The 23,187-nt window shown below is 39.4% G+C and overlaps 1 protein-coding gene across 12 annotated transcripts in view; it reads right to left on the bottom strand.

The window, feature by feature from the left end:
- fnbp1b (formin binding protein 1b) overlaps positions 1 to 19,622 on the bottom strand; it is an 81,812-nt gene extending 62,190 nt beyond the window's left edge. For 3 of the 12 annotated variants that reach the window (XM_088071427.1, XM_088071433.1, XM_088071436.1), the window contains exon 1: positions 5,455 to 5,812. In XM_088071427.1, the coding sequence (XP_087927553.1) occupies positions 5,455 to 5,607 (153 nt within the window). In that variant the 5' untranslated portion in view covers positions 5,608 to 5,812. Of the gene's footprint in view, positions 1 to 5,454; positions 5,815 to 13,362; positions 13,471 to 19,314 lie in introns of those variants that run through there. The other 9 variants (XM_088071426.1, XM_088071428.1, XM_088071429.1 and 6 more) reach the window with 7 other exon arrangements.
- Positions 19,623 to 23,187: the final 3,565 nt, after the last annotated feature.

Raw genomic sequence — 23,187 nt, 5'->3', positions numbered from 1 at the left:
AAAAAAAATACTTTCAGCTAGAAAAAGATGTATTTAAAAAATGTGAAATAAATAAATCTGCTTTGTTACAGAAGTTAGCATGTGGTCACTGCATGCAAATCATACAGTGTCAGGCACTCTGTCACAGGCTGCACAGTTACCCAACTTATGTTCAAACATGCAATGGAATTTCTGTAAAACCTCCTTCTATGGGCCCCCGTCATAAAGACTAATAACTCCTGCTCCAGCTCCAGTCTTTACTTCCATGCTGTCATCTGCAACCTCTGACACCTGACCCTGCTCCTGCAGGAGGGAATAAGTGGGAGATCCTTTCAGGAAACAAACCAGCCCCTCTCTGCTTGTTATTTCAGGACTCAAACCCAGTCACTGTGATGCATGTACTATTGTGGTAGTACATGAAAGAAAATAAATACAAGTGTGCACAGCTAAATATTTTTTCATTATCCAGGAAATGGGAAACAGGTTCAAATGGAGAACAAAGGACACACGAAGCAGCCGTTACTAAATATATGTAGGTTGCCCATGTGCTGTAAGAAAACAAATACATGCTTGTTTAAGGATCAGCCTCCTGACCTCCAACTGCCGATGGAGATTATGGCGCAGTTTAATGTATTAGACCGCCAGTTAATCTCAACTAATGCACAGTATTTAGCAACCATTCCTGATCAGATCACACTGACCCTTTTCTCTTCCCTCTACAAATACAAGAACAAGCATATGACAGAGGTGAGTCTGGTGCAGGTTAAGCTGGTCTCATAATTATCACATATCCTGATAGCTTCCTACAGAAGTTTTTTTAAATAAAAAGGCTGTCAAGCAGGTATACTCAACTTTCAATTTCTGAGCTTTTTGCAGGTCAGTGAACGCAGCGCATCTGGGCGCTCCATGAGTTATTTTTTTTCCTCAGTAACAGTTTGTGACTCTGGGCAGGATAACTGATCTGTCGGTCCATTCACAGTTGATGAGAAAAATCCTATGGATGGGAGAGGCTTCTGCTGTGAGTGAACGCAAACTTTCAGACCCAACAGTATCAACGGTGAAGTTTCACTTTAAATGCGGCTGACGTTCTGCTACTCCATCAGTGCCCAGAGTACGCTCTGGGCTCAGAGAGTGTGGTGCTATACGTAACAGTATAACAGCACTCCTGATGGAACGGTCCAGCTCCAAAAATAAAAATCTATTTGTAGCAGACTGCCCCAAATTCATAATGAATGGGAAACCCTGGTTAATTATCACTACTGTAATGATTCAGTCTTTGAAGCAACTGAATACCTGAAAGTGAAATTTAACCACTGCACACTTCCTAATGTTGGAATCTATATACCACTGGATTTATTTTTATCAACGAAATGTTTTTTTTTAAAAATCCCATTCACAGAATCTGCAGACAATTAAATATTTACAACTTCCTCTCCTTACATACACCAGTCACATGCAAAGTCCACAATAAAAGCTGTTAAATCTTACAGTGGCTTCCTGTTCTTCTCCTTTCCACCACAGGAGGCAGTCAAGTAATAATACTGGCACTAACACTGCTGCTGCTGCTGCATTTTCTTTTAAAAAATCCCCAGTAGGTTTCAAAGAAACAAGGTCTAGAATAAATAGAGCATGTGGAAGAACTGTTTTCTGAGCTGACCAAAAATTTCCTCGGGAAAGATGGGTTTGACATAATAATGCACCTGTCAACCTTAGAAACAAGATGAGTCATGATGCAGGAATGTAGACAACACTAAATAACATCTGTTTGACATGGTCATCTCTGTTTTAGGGAGAAAAAAAGGCACTATAATGAGATCACAGAAAAAAAAAAAAAGACAGATCCAGATCCATGACACAACCTGAGTAGAACCACTTCACAGCATGTTTGGTGATAACACAACTGCACTGTTTTTAAGACCACTAAAAAAATGCTCCTGGGGACACCTGCTTTATTACAGCCTTGCCGACTCTGCAGAGGCCGGTTTGCTGCTCTGATGATCACAGCAAAAATCAATGCACCATTACAAACACACGAGAGGGGGGAAAGGGGAGTTGGATCATTGGTACACTGAGAGAAATTATCAGACAACAGGAAATCCCTACATAATAATTTAAATAGATGTAAATGAAGATGTGACTCAGACATCAACAAAAAACTCAAATCTAACGCACAAAAATTCCCATGTGTCTGTTAAAGCGTACTGATGCTATTATTATTATTATTATTATCATCAAGATTTCATAAATGGGTGCATTTTGTGTCTGATAAGTAAGGGTACAGGATTGACATATGAACTGACCCAAACACATAACTGATGGAAATCACATTTGTGGCTATTGCTTTCATGAAACCATTACTCAGATTACTCAAGCGATAACCTCCATGCACTTAAATCAAAATAAAAATAACTATTTTCCAGTTTGCAATGCTCTGTTGCAACTATGAATACATTCCTGCGGGTACTAAAAAAAAAAAACTTTAACCTTCCAAAACTCAGCTACAAGATTTTGCAACTAAGTGTTAAACTTTCAAAACTTAGCATCAAGCTTTCACAAGAAGCTTTAAAACTTTCCAAACTTAGCTTTAAGGTTTCAGATTGTGTCACAGTGCTATCTACGTGAAGTCTAGCAGATGCCACGCCAGAGCTGGGGAGAATCCACAGAGGCTGAGGGGACAGATGTTCAGCTGGAAGGGGGACAATAGGACAAAAGGCCTAGAGATGCTTTTGTCTTTTTTTTTTTTTAATGGTGCAATGTGCTGAGCAAGGACAGTAGGTGAGGTTGGTGGGTTTGTGCTGAAAACATCAAAGATTGACTGAAACCCCATATACCTCATTGTCCACCACAGAGAGAGTCCATTCACTGCTCGAAATCAGAAAAAAGTGGTATGTCAGAGACAATGAAAGTACTGACTGCGTCCATACGCCCAATTAGTGTTGTGTATAGAGAGAGAAGAAAGTGGTGTCAGTTTTTATGCTTTTATCAATCAGAGCCATTACGGTAACCATGAATGAGTTATTTCAGGAGCCCTGTTAGCCAACAAAACCCAAACTGCAGTGAAAATGACAAGGGTGAGGAAACTGCATTCATCCAAATGTGGTCATTAGTCTGTGAGGATGCTGCCAATTCAAATAATAGACAACTAGTCCAATTGTTCTTGCAAAACTTGCCCTGCCTCATCGAATGAAGCGAAGCAGCAGAAAATGTTTATTGCTTTGGAACTGTTCGAGTAATTATCAAAAGCCTTACTGACCACAGCAGACACAGCAGAGAGATGACACAGAGCAGTAACGCAGAGCCACTGAATCTACTGTGTGGTCCGTGAGTTGGTCAATGCAGCGCTTTACTGTGACTCGCGACAGTGGGCGTCCAGCAGCAAGAACAAATATTTGGGGGAGATGCCAAGCCCTCTCTCAAACACACACCGGGCTTTGTATGAGAAAGCGGGGCGGAACAATGCCTCCATAGCCCGGTGTAACCCCTGTGTCGGAGAGAAGTCACAGGAAAAGTGAGGGCGGAATCACACACACAAATGTGCTCGTGCACACACGTAAACAAAGACCGATGACCATGTGCTTGACCACTGAATAGCAACCCTCAGCTAGTTGTCATGGGTTATTAGAGGTTGAGAGCGATCCGTCAGCCCCCTTTGTGCACCCACCCTACATGAGGATTCAACAAATGAATGCAAAGACAATTTTCAGACAGTTTTTAGCCAGTTATTAGCGAGTGCAGCAAGGTAAATCCATTTTGCTGCCTAGGACTCATTTTTAAAAAAAATCATTTTCTGCTGTTGGTGTCTCATACACTTATAATATCTGGATTACTGTAAGTTTCCCACACATTCATTTATTTGTGGCGGCCTGCCACCATTAAAACATCTGCCACCACGTATTGATTTTTATTATTTTTGGACCTGGACCATTATTAGAAATGCCAATGAAATATATATATATACTTGGGATATCAATCGAGAATATTTTTGACCGATAACACATGTCAGAGTATACGTTAATTTCGATACTGTTAAGTTAACTGCATTTGCACCAACTAGGTCTGGTAGGAGCTAGCAAGCAGCACCGCTCATTCAGCCATTACAGCTAGTAAATCTGTTTGAACCGTGTTTCTGTGGAAACACTGTGTGTGCCCACTACCTGGTCTCCCCTCAGCTCTCCACGGTGACTAAGCAGCTCAGTTTTGAGCTGTATAACCCTCTTTAGCATTGTTAATTATAATGTTGATTCCACACAGCTAGTGTTGCTAACATAGTACACAATTCTAAAAGGGTTTTGCAGTAAAAATGAAGCTGGTGGGAAACTGGACTGCCACTAGCTAGCTACCGTTAGTCCCCCCCCCCAATCCCAGTGCAGAGCAGAGCAACCTAGAAATAAGTGGAGATCAGATGATGTGCAGTGAGTATGTTTCCACATGTTAACGCTGCTGGCCTGCTGTCTATCAGCAAAGCTAACATAAAATAAAATAGAAGGAAAAACATTTGCATCACAAAATATTAGCATGTCACCACCTCTAAATGGATAGCGCTTTGAACTCTAGCGCTAAAGCACACAATGGAGTCAGTGGAGTGTCAGACTTAAAATAAAGTTTGTTTTGTATTTTACTTCTTTTTTCTTCTTTTTTTAAATTAACCGCTTTGTTACTGGTTCAATTAATGGGTGTCTGCTTTTTGAAAGCAGGATGTTTCATATTTTTGATTTCAGTTGATGTTGCCTCATACACTTGTTAAGGATCAGATTTCTGCAATTTAGCTTGATTCAGACCTAACTCTGCCTATTTGCATGCAGACTTTCACTATCACTGTCAGTTAGCAACTGCCTCATGTTGACTAATAAATATGACCACAGCTTCACACACATACAAACTTTCTGCAAAATATGAGCAGCTGTTTGGGGCAGTGGGTGACCTTATGTGTAAGAGCACTTGTTTGCATGCCATGTGCATATTTATAGAAACAACGCCTCTGCCGGTCTGAAAGTTAAGAATGTGTGTTGGCGTATGCACACACGTGTATCATGCTTCTATGCTCATAAAGCATTTTTTCCCTGTGCCTGCCTGTGCATGACCCTCCTAGCTATTTATCCCTCTGCTGCTGTCCGAGTCACTTAGCAGTATCATGTATGAGTTGTCGGTTTACTCTATAAGTACCAGCCCTTATTGTAGCAGTTAAGCAACAGGAAATTGCTGCTTCTCAGTTGTGAGTCATAGTAACTGGAAGGACAGTCAACTCATTCAAGGGCTTAAAAGGAAACAGCAGCACTCATTTAAGCTCATCTCTTGTAAAAGTCTTATTAGCAGGCGTCTAACGAATGCTTTACAAAGCAGACGCTCTTTTTTTCTCATATTGCACAATGGTATACACCACAGAAATCCTATGAGTGGTGCACAGCCTTTGTTACCAGACCACTGTCACTGCTTGAATAGAAAGATACGTTTTATTTTACGTCTCTGCTCACTTACAGCACTTGTCATCTTCATCTGCAGCAGCACCTGCAAATACTCTTCATACGGGCTCAGCTGGCACTCTTCCTTTTGCTCCTCTGTGTCTGATTTCACAGAGCGAACATTGTCCAGGAAAACAAAAAACTCACTTCTCCTGCGCAACATGGTCATGGTTTTTCGTGCAACACCAAAAGTAGAAAAAAGGAGCTCTGAACAAAGTTAATCCATCCCAGACGAGCACAATACAACAGAGGAAAAAGTCTTTGTCAACCAGAGTAATCTTAAGAGGTTAAAGATCCTGCATATTGCAATGCAAACATTGGATCACACATCATATATCCTGGAAAAATAAGAACATTTTTCAATCGCAGCGCACCTAATGCAGGCAGAACAAAAAGTCTAATGAGAACGAACAACAGAAATGTTGTAAGTAACCAGCGCAGAAGTTGATTAAATGACGTTGTCATTAATCTGATTACTACACCTCCCTTCTAACTACCTTATCCACCCAATAGGACGCTGGTATTCTGTGGATTAATCCTGCTAGGCTAGCAAACACACATCAGCCATTGTTCTTCTTGAGTTGTTTTTGTACTTTTTGGGGGATAAAGCTCTTTAAATCTTATATAACAAAGTCTCTGGAATGAGGGAAAACTTTGAACTGAACAGTCCCGATATAAAAACACTACAGTGACACTTTATATAGTAAACTGCTACAACATAGCAAGCTGTCAGCTCATTCATTCTGCAAACAAGTTGGGGGTAATCCAGATTTGCCTGAGATAGACCATCTCTTAGCCCAAGAGCTTGAAGACAGCATATGGATAAAACAAGTGTGGCATTGATAAAAAAATTGAATCCGTTTCAGTTCAATAGCACTGACTGACATGGTGTCTGACTTATGCCTGCCATGCATTAAGCCTTTGAAAAAACTAAAACCCTCTCACATCTAAAGAGATTCAAAGGCTCCAATATTTTGCAAAGACTTGAGATCTACAAGGTCACTATTGGCAAAACTGCAACTAAAGATTCCTATTTCCCATCCTGCTCCTGGTGGAAAATATTATGCCAAAGTACCTTAAAGCAATATGACATATTAGCAATTTCTTACATATCCACAAAACACTTAACTAAAAAAACACATGATAAAAAGTGTCATATGTCAACAGAGTGGTGAAGGGATGATGTATTTTTGTAAGCCAACCAGGAAGTTGGCATCACACTGGTTCCCTCGTCAAAAACCTGATGGGATTTTCGATTTTTGCCAAAAATAAGCTCTGTGACGAACACAAGTTTATGAGACTTACACGTTTAGTTCAGCATGATAATCTTCACAGATGAACACCACTTTTGTGTGTTTTGAAGCATAAATAAAATCGCCAGAAGCAGAAAGCTATTGTTAGGTTATACACAAACTACATCGTGGTCACACGTCTTAAACATCACCAGTAAAAAGACTATAAAACATGTTAAAACACAATCGAAAAATATTATAAACAGATAAATCTACAAGTTCGAGCGTTCGAGTCTGTAAAGCTGGAAAGGCCGACAAGTGGGTTTAATGAGTATCAAGATCAAACAACATATCAGTATCAGCCTCAGATATCCAGTAAGTAAATGCTAACACACGGCATGGAACAAGCTAAGGGCCGAAAGTGGTTACTTAACACTGACTTGGTGTTACTGTAAATGACACCCCTGCTCAGCTGTCCACTAATAGTTCACATGCTATACATGGCTCAGGTGAATCTCTTGCCCTGGCACTCAAGCCATGTGCTGCCATGACATATCTAATGTAGCCTTTTCTGCTAAAGAACTATGATTTCAATATCACAATATGTTCTTTAACAAAATTATAAAAACGCTACCTTCACGATTACTATACATCCTTGCCAATAGGTGTCAGTCTTAAAATTGAATCACACTGTAGCTGCCATGGAAAGTTGAGGAGGAAAAATAACATGCAAACAAACATCGCAGGCATGTAATTAAGTCTGCTGGCAAACACGATGGCAGCAAATGAGAGACTAGATTAAACATATTTTATGTTTTACACTTTGTCTCGAGCGTGTGACTTGCTCAGTTTACTGTTCATAAATAGATCTGTGTGACGTGCTGCCTTTTTATTATCAGTGGCATGTTAGGCGTCTCTCCTTGCAACAGCTCTTCACTCACTACAGCTACAGTTTAATAACTTTTCTCCAGACGACAAGAGTCAAACCTCTCCCTCGAGGATCATATCCGTCTGGCCATGTGCCAACCATGTATTGCATTTCTGCTTTGACTCTCAGACCACTTGTTTTCCTCAACAGGTAAACAAGAGTGTCTGCATTGCTGGTGCAGTATTTCTCTATTTACTGTAACAACTCATTTAACTTAGGCGTAGATTCTGCAGAAAGGTGTCATAAGTCATGATAAAAGTCATGTAGACAGTACAGCTGGTGCAGCCAATGAGGAGCCTTGCTATTTTTACCCGGAGCATTGTATTTCGCCGGAATGGTCTGCTGATGTAAACACAGATAAACATATAGCTGTTGTGGTTGATGGCATGGGTTTCCTCAACAGTCTATTGAGCAAATCTGTGGTGAAGGGAACACTCCCTGATACATTTTTTGAAGAAATATTTACTATAAAAGAAATGCTATTGAAGAGGGAAGTACTTTAAGTGACAGTGTGTAGAATTTAGGGGGATATATTGACAAAAATAGAACATAAGTATGTTTTTTTTGCGTAAAATCATCTGAAAATAAGAATCGCTGTGTTTTCATTACCATAAATTGAGCCATTTATATCTACATCAGAAGCAGAGTCCACTATGTTTCACCTCCATGTTTTCACAGTAGCCCAGAATGGACAAACCAAACACTGGCTCTAGATATGGCTATTGAGTTTCCACGTCCGCCACAACGAGAGCGTTGAAAAAAATACTGACTTTTTGTATGTGAAACTGCTTTATTCAGTGTACTTGTTGGTTGAAATCACTGGGTCAGTTTTTTTTTTATAGAGGAAGAGAGCTCTGCAGATAATTCAACTCTCAGTAAAAACCTCCTGATATTTAGTGTGAAAAAAACGTGAGCACACATCAGCTAGGCTAGTGGCACGTTTCCGACATGTTCCGGAGAAGATAAAATATCTGGGGATAATTCGGTTTACAGTAAAAACCCTCTAAACAATTGACACTAAAATAATTTTAACCGGGAAGAGTTTCAGCTGGTCCTCACCAATAGATACTATTATAATAATAATCATAATAACTTTATTCATATAGCACCTTTAAAAACAGAGTTTACAAAGTGCTTTGACAACCAAAGCAAAGCAGATATGGGATACATAGTCGGCGATACAAAAACAGAGCGCCAAACAGCCTTGTTGAATACAAGCGAGTAGAAACTAAGGTAGAGTTAGGATAAAATTAAAACCAGAGCACAAATAATGCAAAATGCAGGGACAAGTAACAGACCAAAAACAACAACAGAAACAATAAAAACAATCAAAACCACAAAAAAAGGGAAATAATATCCATAAAATAATGAAATAAAAATTAAACCCCCTAAATCTTACACACTGTTTCTTTTAACAGACTGCACAAGAGAGAGGGAGATATTATTTTGGATTTCCTATTGCATCTCCTCTATCTGCTGTTACTACTGGGTGAAAAGCAAATACTTTAACCTGCTAACAGCCCACAAGGTCTACAAGACCGCAGCTTTATTCTCTCTTGCAAACAACAAAGGGTTTATCGCTGATGCTAGAATATTTTACAATCCTATATTAAGGGTGAAGACCTCAGAGGATTTGGTGTAAGTGCTTTCAATGTATCATCAAAATGAGCTGAAACATTTGGGTGGTTTTTCTTTTGCTTTGAGTTTTCCATGCTCTCTGAATCAGGTGGCAGCACTTTCACTCCACCCTCATGTGTCTCATCTCAGGATATGAGTAAAAAATGGCACTTGCCTGACACAGCGAGCAGGAAACTCATCTTGGAATGACTCCAAGTTCTCAGTGTGTGAGCGTCACAATTGCACAAGTGTTTTCTGTGATAATGTAAAGCACACTGAGGGGTAATATCTACTCTGGGAGGTATGTTAACTTATTAAATTTGTGAGCAAGATTTGTCTCTGTTATTGAATGAAGCCAGACCCTGAAAGAGGAAGTAATGGATATCATTTCATATGCCAAAATCATTTACTAACACAATCAGTGACCTCCACCCTCTCTGTCTGGCATCATGGGCAATAATAAATGTCCACAGCCCCCCATTAACAACGTTATTTTAAATAACTCATATGAAGAAAGATATTCTAGCTCCAGTGAAAATGAAGCATCCTGCAGATTCAGGAGCATTAACAAACCACAATGAAGTATGATCTTGCCAAGAAGCCTCCTCAAACCCACACAGCCTCTCAATAATCACAAAAATGTGAGGTTAATTCTCCCACTCTGAGAGGGAAAAGAAAATCTAAGCCGAGAAACGTTGAACAGCCATTGCGAACAAGCTTTTATTTTGAAGTAACACGCATGATTGTATCCATAAACAAAAATTAGAGGAGAGGGGAAAGTGCATGAGTCAGAGAGATGAAAGCAGAGAGAAGAAAAGAGCAAATGAGGAAATGTGGAAGAAGAGTGGGCCAGAGTGAAAGCTGGACAAATCTTCAGCAACTAGAATATTTTGAAGCAGTGGGAGATGAATATGTGGCAACTGCATAACTGCAAAAGCCAGTTTTCATTACGGTTTTGAGTCATTTGACATTAAGCAGCCATAAAGTACTAAAAAGGTTCGCTTGGTACCGACATTGTCTACTGAACACATCTGGTATCCCTTAAAAAATAAAGAGATATCTCAGGAAGCTAAAATAACAGACCACCACTGTCACAAGAGCATAAATTCCACTGTTTCTTGGCCTTGGACATTTCCCCTGACTTCATGATCACAAAAGAGGACAGATGGAGAACTGAAATAACAGTACCAATAAAATTTGCACTAGCATCTTAAGCACACACACAAACATGCAGTGGATGTGTTTGCTAGCTAGCTCTAGCAAACATCTGTGCTTACATCCATACATCTTTGGGGCAAATAAACACAGACTGTGATAACACTCCAGAGGTCAGACCTGTACCAATAAAAGAAAATAAAAATACTCTTTGCATTTAGTCCAATCACATAATTTCATTTAGCACACGGAACGTTTATTAGGGGTATTTTCCTACAGATGAATAGACTGATCAGCTAGTGACTGGAATCAAGCAGTTTTCAGCTTGACTGGTTATGACCAATCAGATGTGGCCTGAACTACTGCATTAACCTTGCAGACTGCAACAGACCAACTAAATCTGTATAAATCACAGAGTTGATAACTTTCTCAAAGTGTAGCATGCCAAAGCTAATGCTAACCATTTCATGTAAGTGGATGGAAGATGCTAGAATACTTAGCTTTTTAGTGTAGCATGTAGTCAGGGAAGTACAACTCAAGAAAAACACAAAAATGGGTGGTCTACCTTATTTAGCTTGTTAGTCAAGATAACAAGTAGACTATTAGTTGATAATAATTAGCCATTTCATGTGAGTGATCTGAATATGCTAAAATGATTATTACCATATTCCAGGAGTTATGGTTGAGTAAAAACAGATGCAGGTGGTCTAATTTGATAGTAAGTCTCAACAGGGTAAGTTTCATAGATTTACTAGTTTATTCCGTGGCGTTTAAACGCTGGTGATTGAAAAGGAAAATAAAACTAACATTTCTTGAGCTGAGAGGGAGCTGTCAGTCAAGCCTGATCACACCCCCACCATCCTGAGAACTGGTCTCAGTAAAGGTCTCTAGAATTCAAAACATTTTTTCACAATCAAAATTAAAGTTTTGGTAAAAAAGTACATGAATAAATATCACATTTTCATAATGATACCTCTTTTAAACAGGTGCCACCTGCTCACTAACACTGCTGGCACTACTTGTTTATGAGCCACACACTTTAACTCCACAGTGAGGTACACTAAGGCTTGAAAGCAGCAGTAGTTTCAACAGAGATGTTGCAGAGAAAGCAGGCTGTAGCCCTTTGTTCATCCTTCACCTTGAACAGTCGTAAAACATCACAGGCAATCTCTGTTCTAGTGTTACTCCATCACTCCGTTGAGGAAAATCAATGCTGTCACTGCCTGACACTTACAGTATGTAGTACAACATAGCAGTAATTAGGAGAACATGGAAGGCCTTGAGGCTCAGGTGACAATGTGTCAGAGCTCATGTGACCCAGACCCCACCGTAGATATCATTTCCAGCAGTGATTAGAGGCTGACTTTACAAATAACAGAAGAGGCAATGACTACAGATTATAGGCTGCAACAGTCTGTGGTGGGAAGGACTGAGTCACCTTTTCATGGACAAGATGACAAAATAGCTTTTTTTCTGCCACTTTGTTAGGAGGAAGGGGAAGGACGACACTTGTGGTCAGAAAACGCCCAAGACAGAATATCTCAATTAACCGTTTGGCGTTTAGGCAAAAAACAGTGAAAATGTCACAGTTTCCGGGGGATGACTTCAAATGTCTTGCTTTGTTCGACCAACGGTCCAAAACACAAAGGTATTTTAAATGTATCTAATCTGTCAATATTTATAATTTGGAATATAACAAACTCCAACACAAAACTTTGTTTAAATTCCTTGTGCAAATGTTTAATCAAAACTCAAACATCCAACAGCAAGTTCCCAGCAACTTTTTTTTATATAGTCAAGTGAAAATTGAAATAAAAAATGAATAAATAAAAATAGTTTCCTGAGGTTTTAAAAAGTAAAAGTTACTCCCATGCTGACACTTACTTTGCACTTTTGAATGAATTAATTTTAACAGCTATCATTTAAATAAAACGCCGTTACAGATAATCAGCAAAAGGCCAAATATCTGCCCCAATAATTGGCCAGATCAATAATCTGTCGACCCCTAAATAGGAGTACTAAAAGCCTTGATGAGCAGTTTTGCAAATATGCTAACAAAAAATGCCTTTTTATTGGAATTCACCTGCATGTCGCACAAATGTCAGTGTGAAACTACTACTGTTTTAATGCTCTCTCACCTTCCCCTCCTTTCTTTCTGCTTCTGTCTCCCCAGGGTGCGGTCTGAGGCCTACAGATCAGATGTGAATCCATTCATCACTCTTTTACCGTCATGGAGTTTCAAAGAAGGAGCTGAAGAGAAAATGGGCTGGGGGTAGTATCACTGAGTCAGCAGGTGGGTAGCGATGAGTGTAAGATTTAATGGTGGGGGGAGGGGGGGGGGTTCTGAAGTAGTCTGCCAAAAGGTTTCAGTCTCTGACCCCCTCTGACTCCAGCAGAAGGAAACAAACTAGCTCAGGTTTCAGTCCTGGAAGTGCCCTGAATGTCAAGTAAGCAGCAGGGGATGAGGCCGGGCCCTGGGGGACCAAGATGTGATACAAGAGCGGAACAACACTGAGGAAATCTCTGTCTAATACTGGGCTGTTTCAGACTCATAACAACACTACCAGGAGATCCACCCTGATATCTCACTGCTGTGAGTGCATGACTTGAATTCCACCCCCAAAAAACCAAGACCATGAGGTTTTGATTGAACTTTTCTGCCTGTGGCCCCTCTGGCAAAGTCTGGAGCACCACTTAATGACAAGAGAGAAAACAAGGGGCGTTTAAAAGGCCTCTCCAGACAATACCGCTTTCCCTTCTCAATTACATTAAGGGCGATGGCTAACAGATAAGAGTGTGCCTACAATTAAAAACACAAGACAAGCATCACTTAAGCTGTCCCCAAAGGCAAGACAGATACTCACGCCTCGACTGACGCTCAATAAACAAAGTAACGCACCATTTGAACAATCTAACTAGGAAAGAATGGTTCAGTCAGGGAACACACATGGATCCAATTCACCAACTATCAGGAATCAGCAATTCAACTCACCTTAAGCTGCTGCTCTTTGAGGAGAGTTTCAGCCTTGTCCATGTTGCCTTATTAAAAGTCGTGTAACAGGAAAAGACACGTTTATATCCTCAAGACAATAAAGATCTAGTCGGCAGTGGCTTGATCCCAGTTCCCAAATTAACCAACCACACTAGAGAAGTGAAACATTCTAAGCGCATCATAATGGAAAGGTGTAGTAGTCACATGGTTTCAAAAGACATTTCACCCAAAAATTAAAAATACATATCATTCCTCTTACCTGTAGTGCTATTTTTCAGTCTAGATTGTTTTGGTGTGAGTTGCAGAGTGCTGGAGATGTCTGCCTTCTTTCTAATATATTGGAACACATTTCACTAGAAATGTATCTTACTGTGTAGAAGGAAGAGTGCATCTACTGCAAGCTCACCTAGCACCGCTGAACTAGCTAACGTTACAGCTTAACCAAGGAAGCGATCACTAATGTTTACATCTTGTGCTGTTGCCAGAACAAGCCTCTGATCTGTGAGTAGCATGGATGTAAACTAACATCTGTATACAGCATCTGAGGTTCATTCCGTTCATTCCTATGAAAGTTGTTGAGTGGCGCATGGAGCCAAAAACGCTGTATTTCTGCACTATGAAATCACCCCGTGGATTATCTTGAGTAACTGGGTCATGATTTTTGGAAAGAGACATTGCTGTTGAGTTTTTCAAATTTGCTTTTTTGTTGCTTTGAGCACCACAAGCCAAGAGCCATCTAGTTCCATTGTATTTGAGAGAAAGCAGATACTTACATCTGTTTGATCTTTCTTGACAATATATCGATGGCCTGGTTAGTAACACCTCTGCTGTGCCAGCTCTACCTGACACCCGAGCCCCAAGAGGAAATACTTCAGAGATGTTGCGGTCTCCCTTTCTTTGCACTTTCTACAAAAAGCACAGCTAACTTGATTTAGAATGGTTATTTAGAGTGTGATGCCTCTATAAAATAGCCGTTTATGTTTTGTTTTTTTTCTGACCCCTGTTCTGCTGAGAAACAGTCACATGTTTTACCACATTTGACTTCCTTGTTCTCTGGTTGCGTTTGTACATAATGCCTCTTTTGGAAGGGGTTTGGGGTCCTTACTGCATCACATGCATGTGATGCTGATCCATTTACTTTATTCTCTGTTTGCACAAAAAAACAACTACTTAAAACTTTGACCTAAACCTTGTCATTTTTTAGAACATTTCAGCAATCTGTAACATAACTCTTCCAAAATATAGAAGTTTTTCATGCCCTGAGTATTTGCAGATCAATGGAAGATGTATACAGGACACAAGGACAAGAGTCTACCTAAGCAAACAATGTTTTAACAGCACTTCTGTTGGTACATTGTTGGCAATATTACAAGGACAGCTCGGTGATGGTCATAATTTTCATGGCAGCAAACATTCCCAGTCTGTCTTTAAGTGGACGGTGAAGACTATAATCATGGCGATGATGTTGCACCAAAGGCATTCAGTATTTTGGAGTCAATCCACTGACTCTGGTGCTTTACTCATGCTGACTCACAAAGCATAAACAATAGCCATTCCAGCCATATAACTTCCCTAACAGGTCTCTAGTGAAATAAACTTTCAATTCTATGCTTCTTCACCAGAAATGGTGTACAATATCACAGCGAGACCTTCATGCAGTAACTAACCACAGCAGTCATGTTCGTGAGCGAGGTTGAGAAACCTAGCTCGACTGTGACTTCACTTCCTGAAATATAATTTTCTTTCCTGTTCGCAGCAAGGAACAACAGGATGAGCATGATAAAGTGTGTCGTACAAATGGCGTCTCATCCTTTATCTGTCACGTTGTTGCACCATCTCATGTTTTTTAGATAACTAAACTCAGACACAGATCACAAACAGGTTTCTGTACAAAATACTGGATTGTGCTCTTAATAAAATAAAATAAGAGAAATCTGGAAGAGCTGGTATTGAGTTGAATTTTACTGTACTTCATGACGGGTCATTGAGGATTTTTGTTGGCATATAAGGTTAACATCTGAGGGTGTAAATCACGAGTTTCCTCACGATACGATATTATATCAATTCTTTGGACAACGATACGATGCTGATATCACACGATACGATTTTGATCTGATTCAATTCAGTGGACTGCGATACATAAGAGACAAAATCAGCAAATATATTGCCTTTTTAATGGGTGCTTACCACTGGCAGAAATGAGCATGTTGGCTGATTCCAGTATTTCATTTTAAAGCCAATATTGGACGATACCAATGAGGTACCGATATCATTGTGCATCCCTAGTTGTTCTGCAATAAATTAAATATAAACTGATAATTTATTTATATATTTAGTCATTTCTTATTTTCCTATTTCAGCTCCTAAAATGTGAGGATTTGCTGCTTATCTCTGGTTTATTTCAGTGTGAATGGATTTTATTTAAAATAAGACATCTGAAGGCGTCATCTTGGACTCTTGATAACTGTGATGTTCTTTTTTTCCCCACACTAAATCTTTTAAATTTCATGGACAGAATTCATTCCGCAAGCAAATTAACCGACAATGAAAATAATCGTTGGTTGCAGACCTGCCAAAAACTACATGGTACTTTTATCTTAACCCACAACATCCTGCCCATGCTCTGCATAAAAGTGTAGGTGCTGCCCCAGCAACAGCTCTCGTGTTACTGTATGTTTTTGCTGTTTGATCTGGTTTGGGACAACAAGAAAAGAAGCTGTGTGCGTTCTCCAGTGGCAACAGCCACCTGTAGAGTATTGCTGCTCTGTCTGCTGGCCTGCTGCAGGGACTGAGATTAAAGGAACAAGTGCCTGGATTCCATTCAGCCCGCTAGGAGGAGGGGGGGGTGGGAGTGAGCATCTGGTTGTAATACATTATTCTCTGCAAAAGCTCTGTTTAAAAAACTTTCAAATGTTTTCCAGACTTAAGGTACACATGAAAGCATGTGGAATACCTTGAGGCTATGTTCGCTTTGCATGACTACCTGAGCAGTGGTGTTTCTCCGTCAAGCGTTGCAGTAGAAAAGTAAAAAATACATTGACATCAATGGGAATATGCAAGAATGTGGAATACTGGTGGTTTTCTCTGTGAACTTTGGACCAGGTAAATTACTGGAGAATTCCTTTTTTCTTAGAAAGAACAACACATCTCTGATTTAACCATCTCCAGGCCCTTTTTTGCTGCTTGGTAGAAAATAAAAAATATCTGGCTCATAATATTGATATTAGGCTGCAGTTTTATCAGAGAAGAAAGTGCTCCACTCTGCAGTATTGTGATCATGTGTTGTGCAGCATTGTTGGCCTACAGATTGTGGGTTTAAGTCAATAAAATGTGACCCCTTCCTACAGGTTCAAATGCAAACTCCATGTAGTAACTTGCAGGCATGTTTGCACTGACACACACACACTTAAAACATACCACTGTTCAATCCATGACTCCTGCAACAACATGCCAGCACCTCTGCCAGGTAGTTTGTCAGCACACAGACGGCAGAATGACTGCTTTTACAGTGGATCATTTCCACAACAAAATAACAAACAAGAGCCGCTGAAACAAACCCCCGACAACAGGAATTCCACTCACCACAGCTGCATATTATTAAGTCGTAAAAATAGTTTGACACAGTCCTGTAATCCGTATTATTCCTATGCTGTAGTTTACAACACATTGCCGTAAATGTGAGTATCTGTGTGTCTGAAGAAGGGGAAATACCACTGATACAGTGGCTGGCTTGATAAGGGCTGCTACAGTGGTTGTGTGTGAAGTGAAGCAATCCTGCAAAGTGAATTTCAGTGAAAAGTGACATCATTGCACAGGAATTTATTGTAGTAAGGTCACTGGGCTTCTATTTTGTGTGCTATTGTTACTCATAAAGAGTGCCTCATAGACCAAATCAAACAATCAGAAGAGTTTGTGACAAATGTGGGGGATAAACATCTAAAACAAAAGTCTTTACTTTGTCAAATGAAATGCAAGCTGTGGTTAAATAGAAGACTAACCTTTCAGACTTTTCTTTCTTTGTAGGTACAAATAGTACATGCCCACATTTAATGGGGAACAACACCTATTTCCAAATTCATTTGTTATTCCTATGGTCTAAGACAGTACAAAAAAGATCAAAAATCATGAACAACTCTCTCCCAAATCCCAAAACTAGAGTGCTAAAACTCAAATTTGTGATGTCATTAGTATTGAGCTGCTCCACAGACAATTAATGGGCAAAGATATGCTAGATGACACTGAGAGCAGCCAGGGGAACGTTCTGTGTATACGGATACACTTTCTGTTTCTGAGAACACTACAATAGGGCGTTAAAAAGACAACAAATATTTTATAGGTCCACAAAATCAGTCTCCCATTCATTGTATGAAGCAGCTCCAGACTCAATACATTATGACATCACAGGTTTGAGATTTACCTCTCTTATTTTTGGCTTTTAGAGAGAGTAGCTCATGTTCACAAATATGGATTTAACCTTATTAGGCCATGGAAATAACATATTGGAAATTGTAATTTAAGTGGTGTTCCCCTTTAAGGTTGTGAATGTATTTCAAATTATTGCTACAAGATTCTTGCCATTATACCATGTCTCGTTTTTCTCATTCTGATGTTAAATATACACATTTTTAAAAAAGCAACCTATTTTGCATCTATTTAATTGTAACTAAAGGACTGTTCTTTATTTATCAAGGGAGGGGTGTGCCTTTGTTTTGTTTTGGGCGGGTTGTTGTTGTTGTTGTTGTTGTTGATATGGTTTTTCCCTGAAGCTGCATATATTTTTCCTTGAGCCTCCTTGAGTGACTTGTGGAAATGTATGACCCTCCCTCCACCATAAATTAGTTATTAGATTTTAAAAACTTATCCTTTGATATTTGCACGGTCAAAGATGAAGATGAAATCCTGGAGACACTTGCTTTTTCCACTACTGTCATGCATGCTGGTTATTTAGTACAAACCATTTATTTTTTGCAAAATTTTAAATCAGACATGTAGAATAATGTAATTTTGATGAAATCTACTTTAATTATATTTCAATGATTTGATAGAATAAAATTGAATAATTCTTCCCACATAATGTTTTCAAGGACGGTTTGAAAAATGAAAAATCCAACAATAATTAATTTCTGTTTTTACAGCTTCTGATTATGATAAATGGTGTAATTTGGGTGATTTTTTAAAGCTTTTTTTCCTTTAAAATATATTCAAAATACAGCCATTTAATGTTGTATGTCCTTCTCCTAGGCCAAAACAAATACACATAAGCAGTGTTCAAAAAATTATCTGACATCCCCCTTTATGTACCACCCCTCCCTTAAAGACAAATAACGAACAGACCCTTGTTAGCTTGTGGGTTAGTTTATTTTTGCACCACTGTTGCAGTGTTTCAGTAGAGTTTTGTGTGCAGATAAATAAGAGAACAATCTACTTCCTCTACTGACAATGACAATACCCCCTGTGAAATGCACGTCATTCACATGCTTATTACACGTATGCATAAAACCGTTACAGAGAAGCAAGTGTCACTGCAACATGAACACACAGCCCCAACAACTTGGCGCCGCAGAGATGTTATAATGTGAGGGGGGGCGTGCAGAGCGTGGTTTGAAATGCTCTAATGTAAACTAAAATGGAAGGTTAGTTAGCTAGCTCGGGCTTTCACACACCCTCCCTGCCAACTGCCGTGTTACATTGATGTTGCAACGAAATGTAACCCAGGCAAAAAAAAAAAAAAATCCCTCAGCTTCAGTGATTAGCGCTACAAATTAGCTGGCTATCGCCACTGAGGCTGAACATCCACAAAGCAGTGCACAGCAAACGTCGGTTTAGCGGCTAAAACATGTAGCCTCTGCGCCTTGTCATGTTTATTTTATCTGAGAACCGTTAGGTCAACACCGGCTACCTGAATTATGAAAAGACTCGTTAACAAGCGATACAAGTGCACCACAGACTCACCCATAGCTCTGACCCCCAGCTCATGGTTTCAGTACGTCCTCGGAATAATCCACAACTCGTTGGAGGTGTTTTCAGCACACACAGCGGCACGCGGGGTTTTCTTTGCCTTTTTGTGCTATTCGCCTGTCAACGAGCGTAACCTGAAATAAAAGGCGCTGCTCTGTCTCGTTTTTTTGTTATCAACGTCTCATTCTGTCTGACACAAGATGGCCAAGAGCTGCAGCATAATCTTCAAACAGGATAGTCTCGCTATATGCAGCGCGCGGGCACCCGCTTTCGACCCGATGACAGCTGCTCTCGCGCGCGCGCACAGGCGAGAGGGAGAAAAAAGAAGAGATGTTGGCGCGGGGGGGGTTCACTGCAGGGTTGTCCAATAAAGCTTTCACAAATATCACAAATATCAGTGCTCACTCACTATTCCTCGTGCGTTTGTACTAATGGTGAGCCCTGTTTTGAAATGAAGGTTGAATGTTGAGGGAACATGGCGTTGTGGAGGGGGTAGGGAGGGGGTTCAAAAAGGTCGCCACCCCTGGCAGATGTTTCATTGAATATCCCCAGAGGCTTTCATGCTAACTTGTGGGCAACTAAGGGACTATACTTCACTAATCAGAGTAGGGGGGTCTTTTTGTTTTCATATACATGTTGGCCTTCCCCTTTAGCTACAACTATTTTTACTTGAGCCCCCATAGTGACTGGGTTTATCCTCTGTAACCTGGGCAAATTGGCTTGATTTCTTTCGAAAACATGGGACAATGACCAACATAAGAAGAAATGACTGAAAAATGTGCAAGAAATTAGTAAAAAGTATAACCAGAAAATTAGCAATAAATAAGTACAATTTAAAAAACACAGAAAAGTACATTTCAAAACAACAACAAACAAAAAAGATTATTGGTGTAGCTCTCTGCACATTTTTATAGCATAAAAAAAAAATCCAAATCTACTAATTTCTTGCAATTTGTCGGACATTTCTTGCTAAGTTGCCTTTTCCCTCCATGTTTTTGAAAAAATAAAAAATAAAATAAATACAAACTAAGACCAATTAATGCTGAATGTTACCCCCAATATTTGAAGTGCCTCCCCCATTTCGCACCACCCCCTCCCCTTGCATAAATAACAAACAGTCTCTAACCCTACTTTCTGTCTTTGCTTGTTTCTCTCTGATAAGACCCAAAGTTATAATGCATGGCGCTGACAACATGTTACTTAACACTTACCTCACAACCTTCCACTTTGCACACAGGATGTTGCTTTAAACATGCAAAGTTAAGAAATTGTCATGCACCAAGAATGGAGATAAAAGGGCGTCTCATAAAAACTTTCTACTCAGCTGGTGGAAAACAGCATTCAGATCACTGGGCCCCAACCTTTGCAGACAGAAGCACTGGATGCTCTGATAACATGATTATGACCTCATATACACTTTGGCCAGATACCAAACATAAATCTTTGGTGAAAACTAGCTGTGGATAAATTTGAGGCACTTTTCATCCTCTTAAAGGTCTAGTTTGGGGGATTCAGTGGCATCTGACTGTGAGGTTGCAGAATAGAAACCTCTCCCATGTGTGCCAAGTGTGTAGGTGAACTATGGTTGCAGATGAGACAACATGCATAACTGAATCTAGAACCAGTGTTTGGTTTGTCTGTTCTGATTTACTGTAGCAACAACACGGCAGACTCTGTGGAAGAGGATGTAGATATAAACAGCTCATCCTAAGGAAACAAAAACACAACAGTTCTTAATTTCAGGTGATTAGACACTAAAGAAAAAAAAATAATTAAAAAAATTAAATAAAAAGAAAGTTAAAAAAAACAATCTAACTGCTGAACAATCTTTTTCTAAAAATACTAATTTCTTGGGATTTGTGGAACATTTCTTCCCTAGTTGCACATTGCTCCTACCTCCAGATATCAGCATTTATAATTATCATCATGATTACTGTGATTAATCATGTGAACGACAGAAAGTATGTTTCATGATAATATCTTTGTGTCTACAAGTTAGGAAGCAAAGTCCATTTCATTGTCAGTGCTATGGCCATCTTGCTACAACAACACTACCATCTAGTGGTTTGAAACTAAGAGACACCACTGGGGGGGGGGGGCAATAAGAGCAGATGCAATGCTGGTAGTGAAAAAGCCTCTCTGTGAACTTGCCAAAGAAATTATATTTAGATAATTATTTCAAATTAACTAACTTGGTTATAAGGAGGCTAACTGTTGGTGTATCTGTAATGTACCTAATTGAATACAATTGCAAAAAGTACCCACTTCTTCACAAATCATATATAAACCCAAAAAATAAAACACCCCACTATTAATAGGATAGTGTGAGGAATGTCAGCTTTAGTTTTGTATGCAATGTTCATAGATCAGCACCTGCCTCCCAAGGTGGGAGTTTACGCCAAGCACAATTACTCAGTTAGCCAGATAACTTCTTAAATAGTAAGGGTGTAATGATCGATCGACTTGCATTGATAAAATGAGCAATGATAACATAACATTGATGCAAAGTTTAAACATCGATCCAGATCATCCTCTTTCAGGCGCGCCCTTATTTTGAAATTCTGTGTCAACGTCACACAGTGTCCGGCAGATGATGGCGAGCAACCCAGAGAAAGATGAGGAGGATAATGTTGTTTGCTCGGTAATAAATCATCAGTGTGGAAAAAAATTGTTTTCTCTGAGAAACTGCGAGTCAACAGACAGCGCACGAGATATGTAAACAAAATCTGTACTCAGGAAACAGGATGTACATGCTAGGCCACTTCACTGACTTCTTGCTAATGTTAGTTTCTCTGTTCCAACAATGTTGACCGAAAAAAATGTGCATGGAGACTGAAAATCGTCCGTGCTGTTCTGTCAGGAGATGCAGGGACTTAAACCAGTGGTGAGTATGTCAAATCATAAATAACGGTAATGTGGTTAAGTTATGAGTAGCGGAAAAGTCAGCTAGCCGCTAAGCTAAATTATGCAATGTAAAATGCCGTAGGCTTATGCTACTAACGTTAGCATGTTGTATGTGTGGGGGAAATGTGACCTACGAAAGACAGTTGTTTTGTCTATGAGCCTTGACAGAAATTATTGAGATTTACTTCAGTAATAAGATCTTGTTGTTAATCCAGTTAGTAGCGTTAAGGATGTTGAGAGAAGTTTGTCTTCAAGTCAGACAGCCCTGAAGTTTTAGGAAAAAGATCATAGTTTGAATAAATGAAATGTTTTTTTCCAGAAAGCATTTTCAAACAGAATGAACCAGTTTTCATTATTACCAATTATCTATATGTTGATTTTATCTTTTCTGACTAAAAGCAAAGAAAGGGGTGGCAGCTTCTCCTGTAACCAACTGTGTTAAATGAGCAGATAATATCGGCCTAAATCGATTGCAGGCCCCTAAAGTGAAACGAATCAAAATCATATCGTGGTAGACTTTGTGATATTGGTAAACATCGTATTGTTGTCCAAAGTGACAATCTAATATTGTATCATGATGAAACCAGTGATTTACACCCTTTTTAAATAGCAAGCAACAGCTTCTGTGAACCTTTGTTAATATAACAACAACATAACAATCAATTTTTCAGACTAATTGTGGTCAAAGGGGCATTCAATTACAGTTGAGAAAGAATGCTAAAATAAAAATAAACTTCTCTTCTTTCCTTTTTATGCCCCCAAATTGTCATTTAAGTACTTAACTACAAAAAAAGTAAAAAAAAAAAAAAAATTATACTTGAATTGAATCATGATGCAAAAATGAATGCAGTTGAATGACCAGCAAACTACTGCAGTTAAAAAGAGTTAGGAACCACTGTTAACTTTTTTATCTCTGTTTTCTACTATCAGTACATATATTTAAATACTTGCCAATCAAAGTTA

Source organism: Plectropomus leopardus, chromosome 20, assembly GCF_026936395.1.
Source record: "Plectropomus leopardus strain MGB_pleo_1.0 chromosome 20, ASM2693639v1, whole genome shotgun sequence".
NCBI classification, from domain to species: domain Eukaryota; kingdom Metazoa; phylum Chordata; class Actinopteri; order Perciformes; family Serranidae; genus Plectropomus; species Plectropomus leopardus.
Note: the sequence above shows the minus strand (reverse complement) of the source record. Positions and strands in the feature narration are given on the sequence as shown.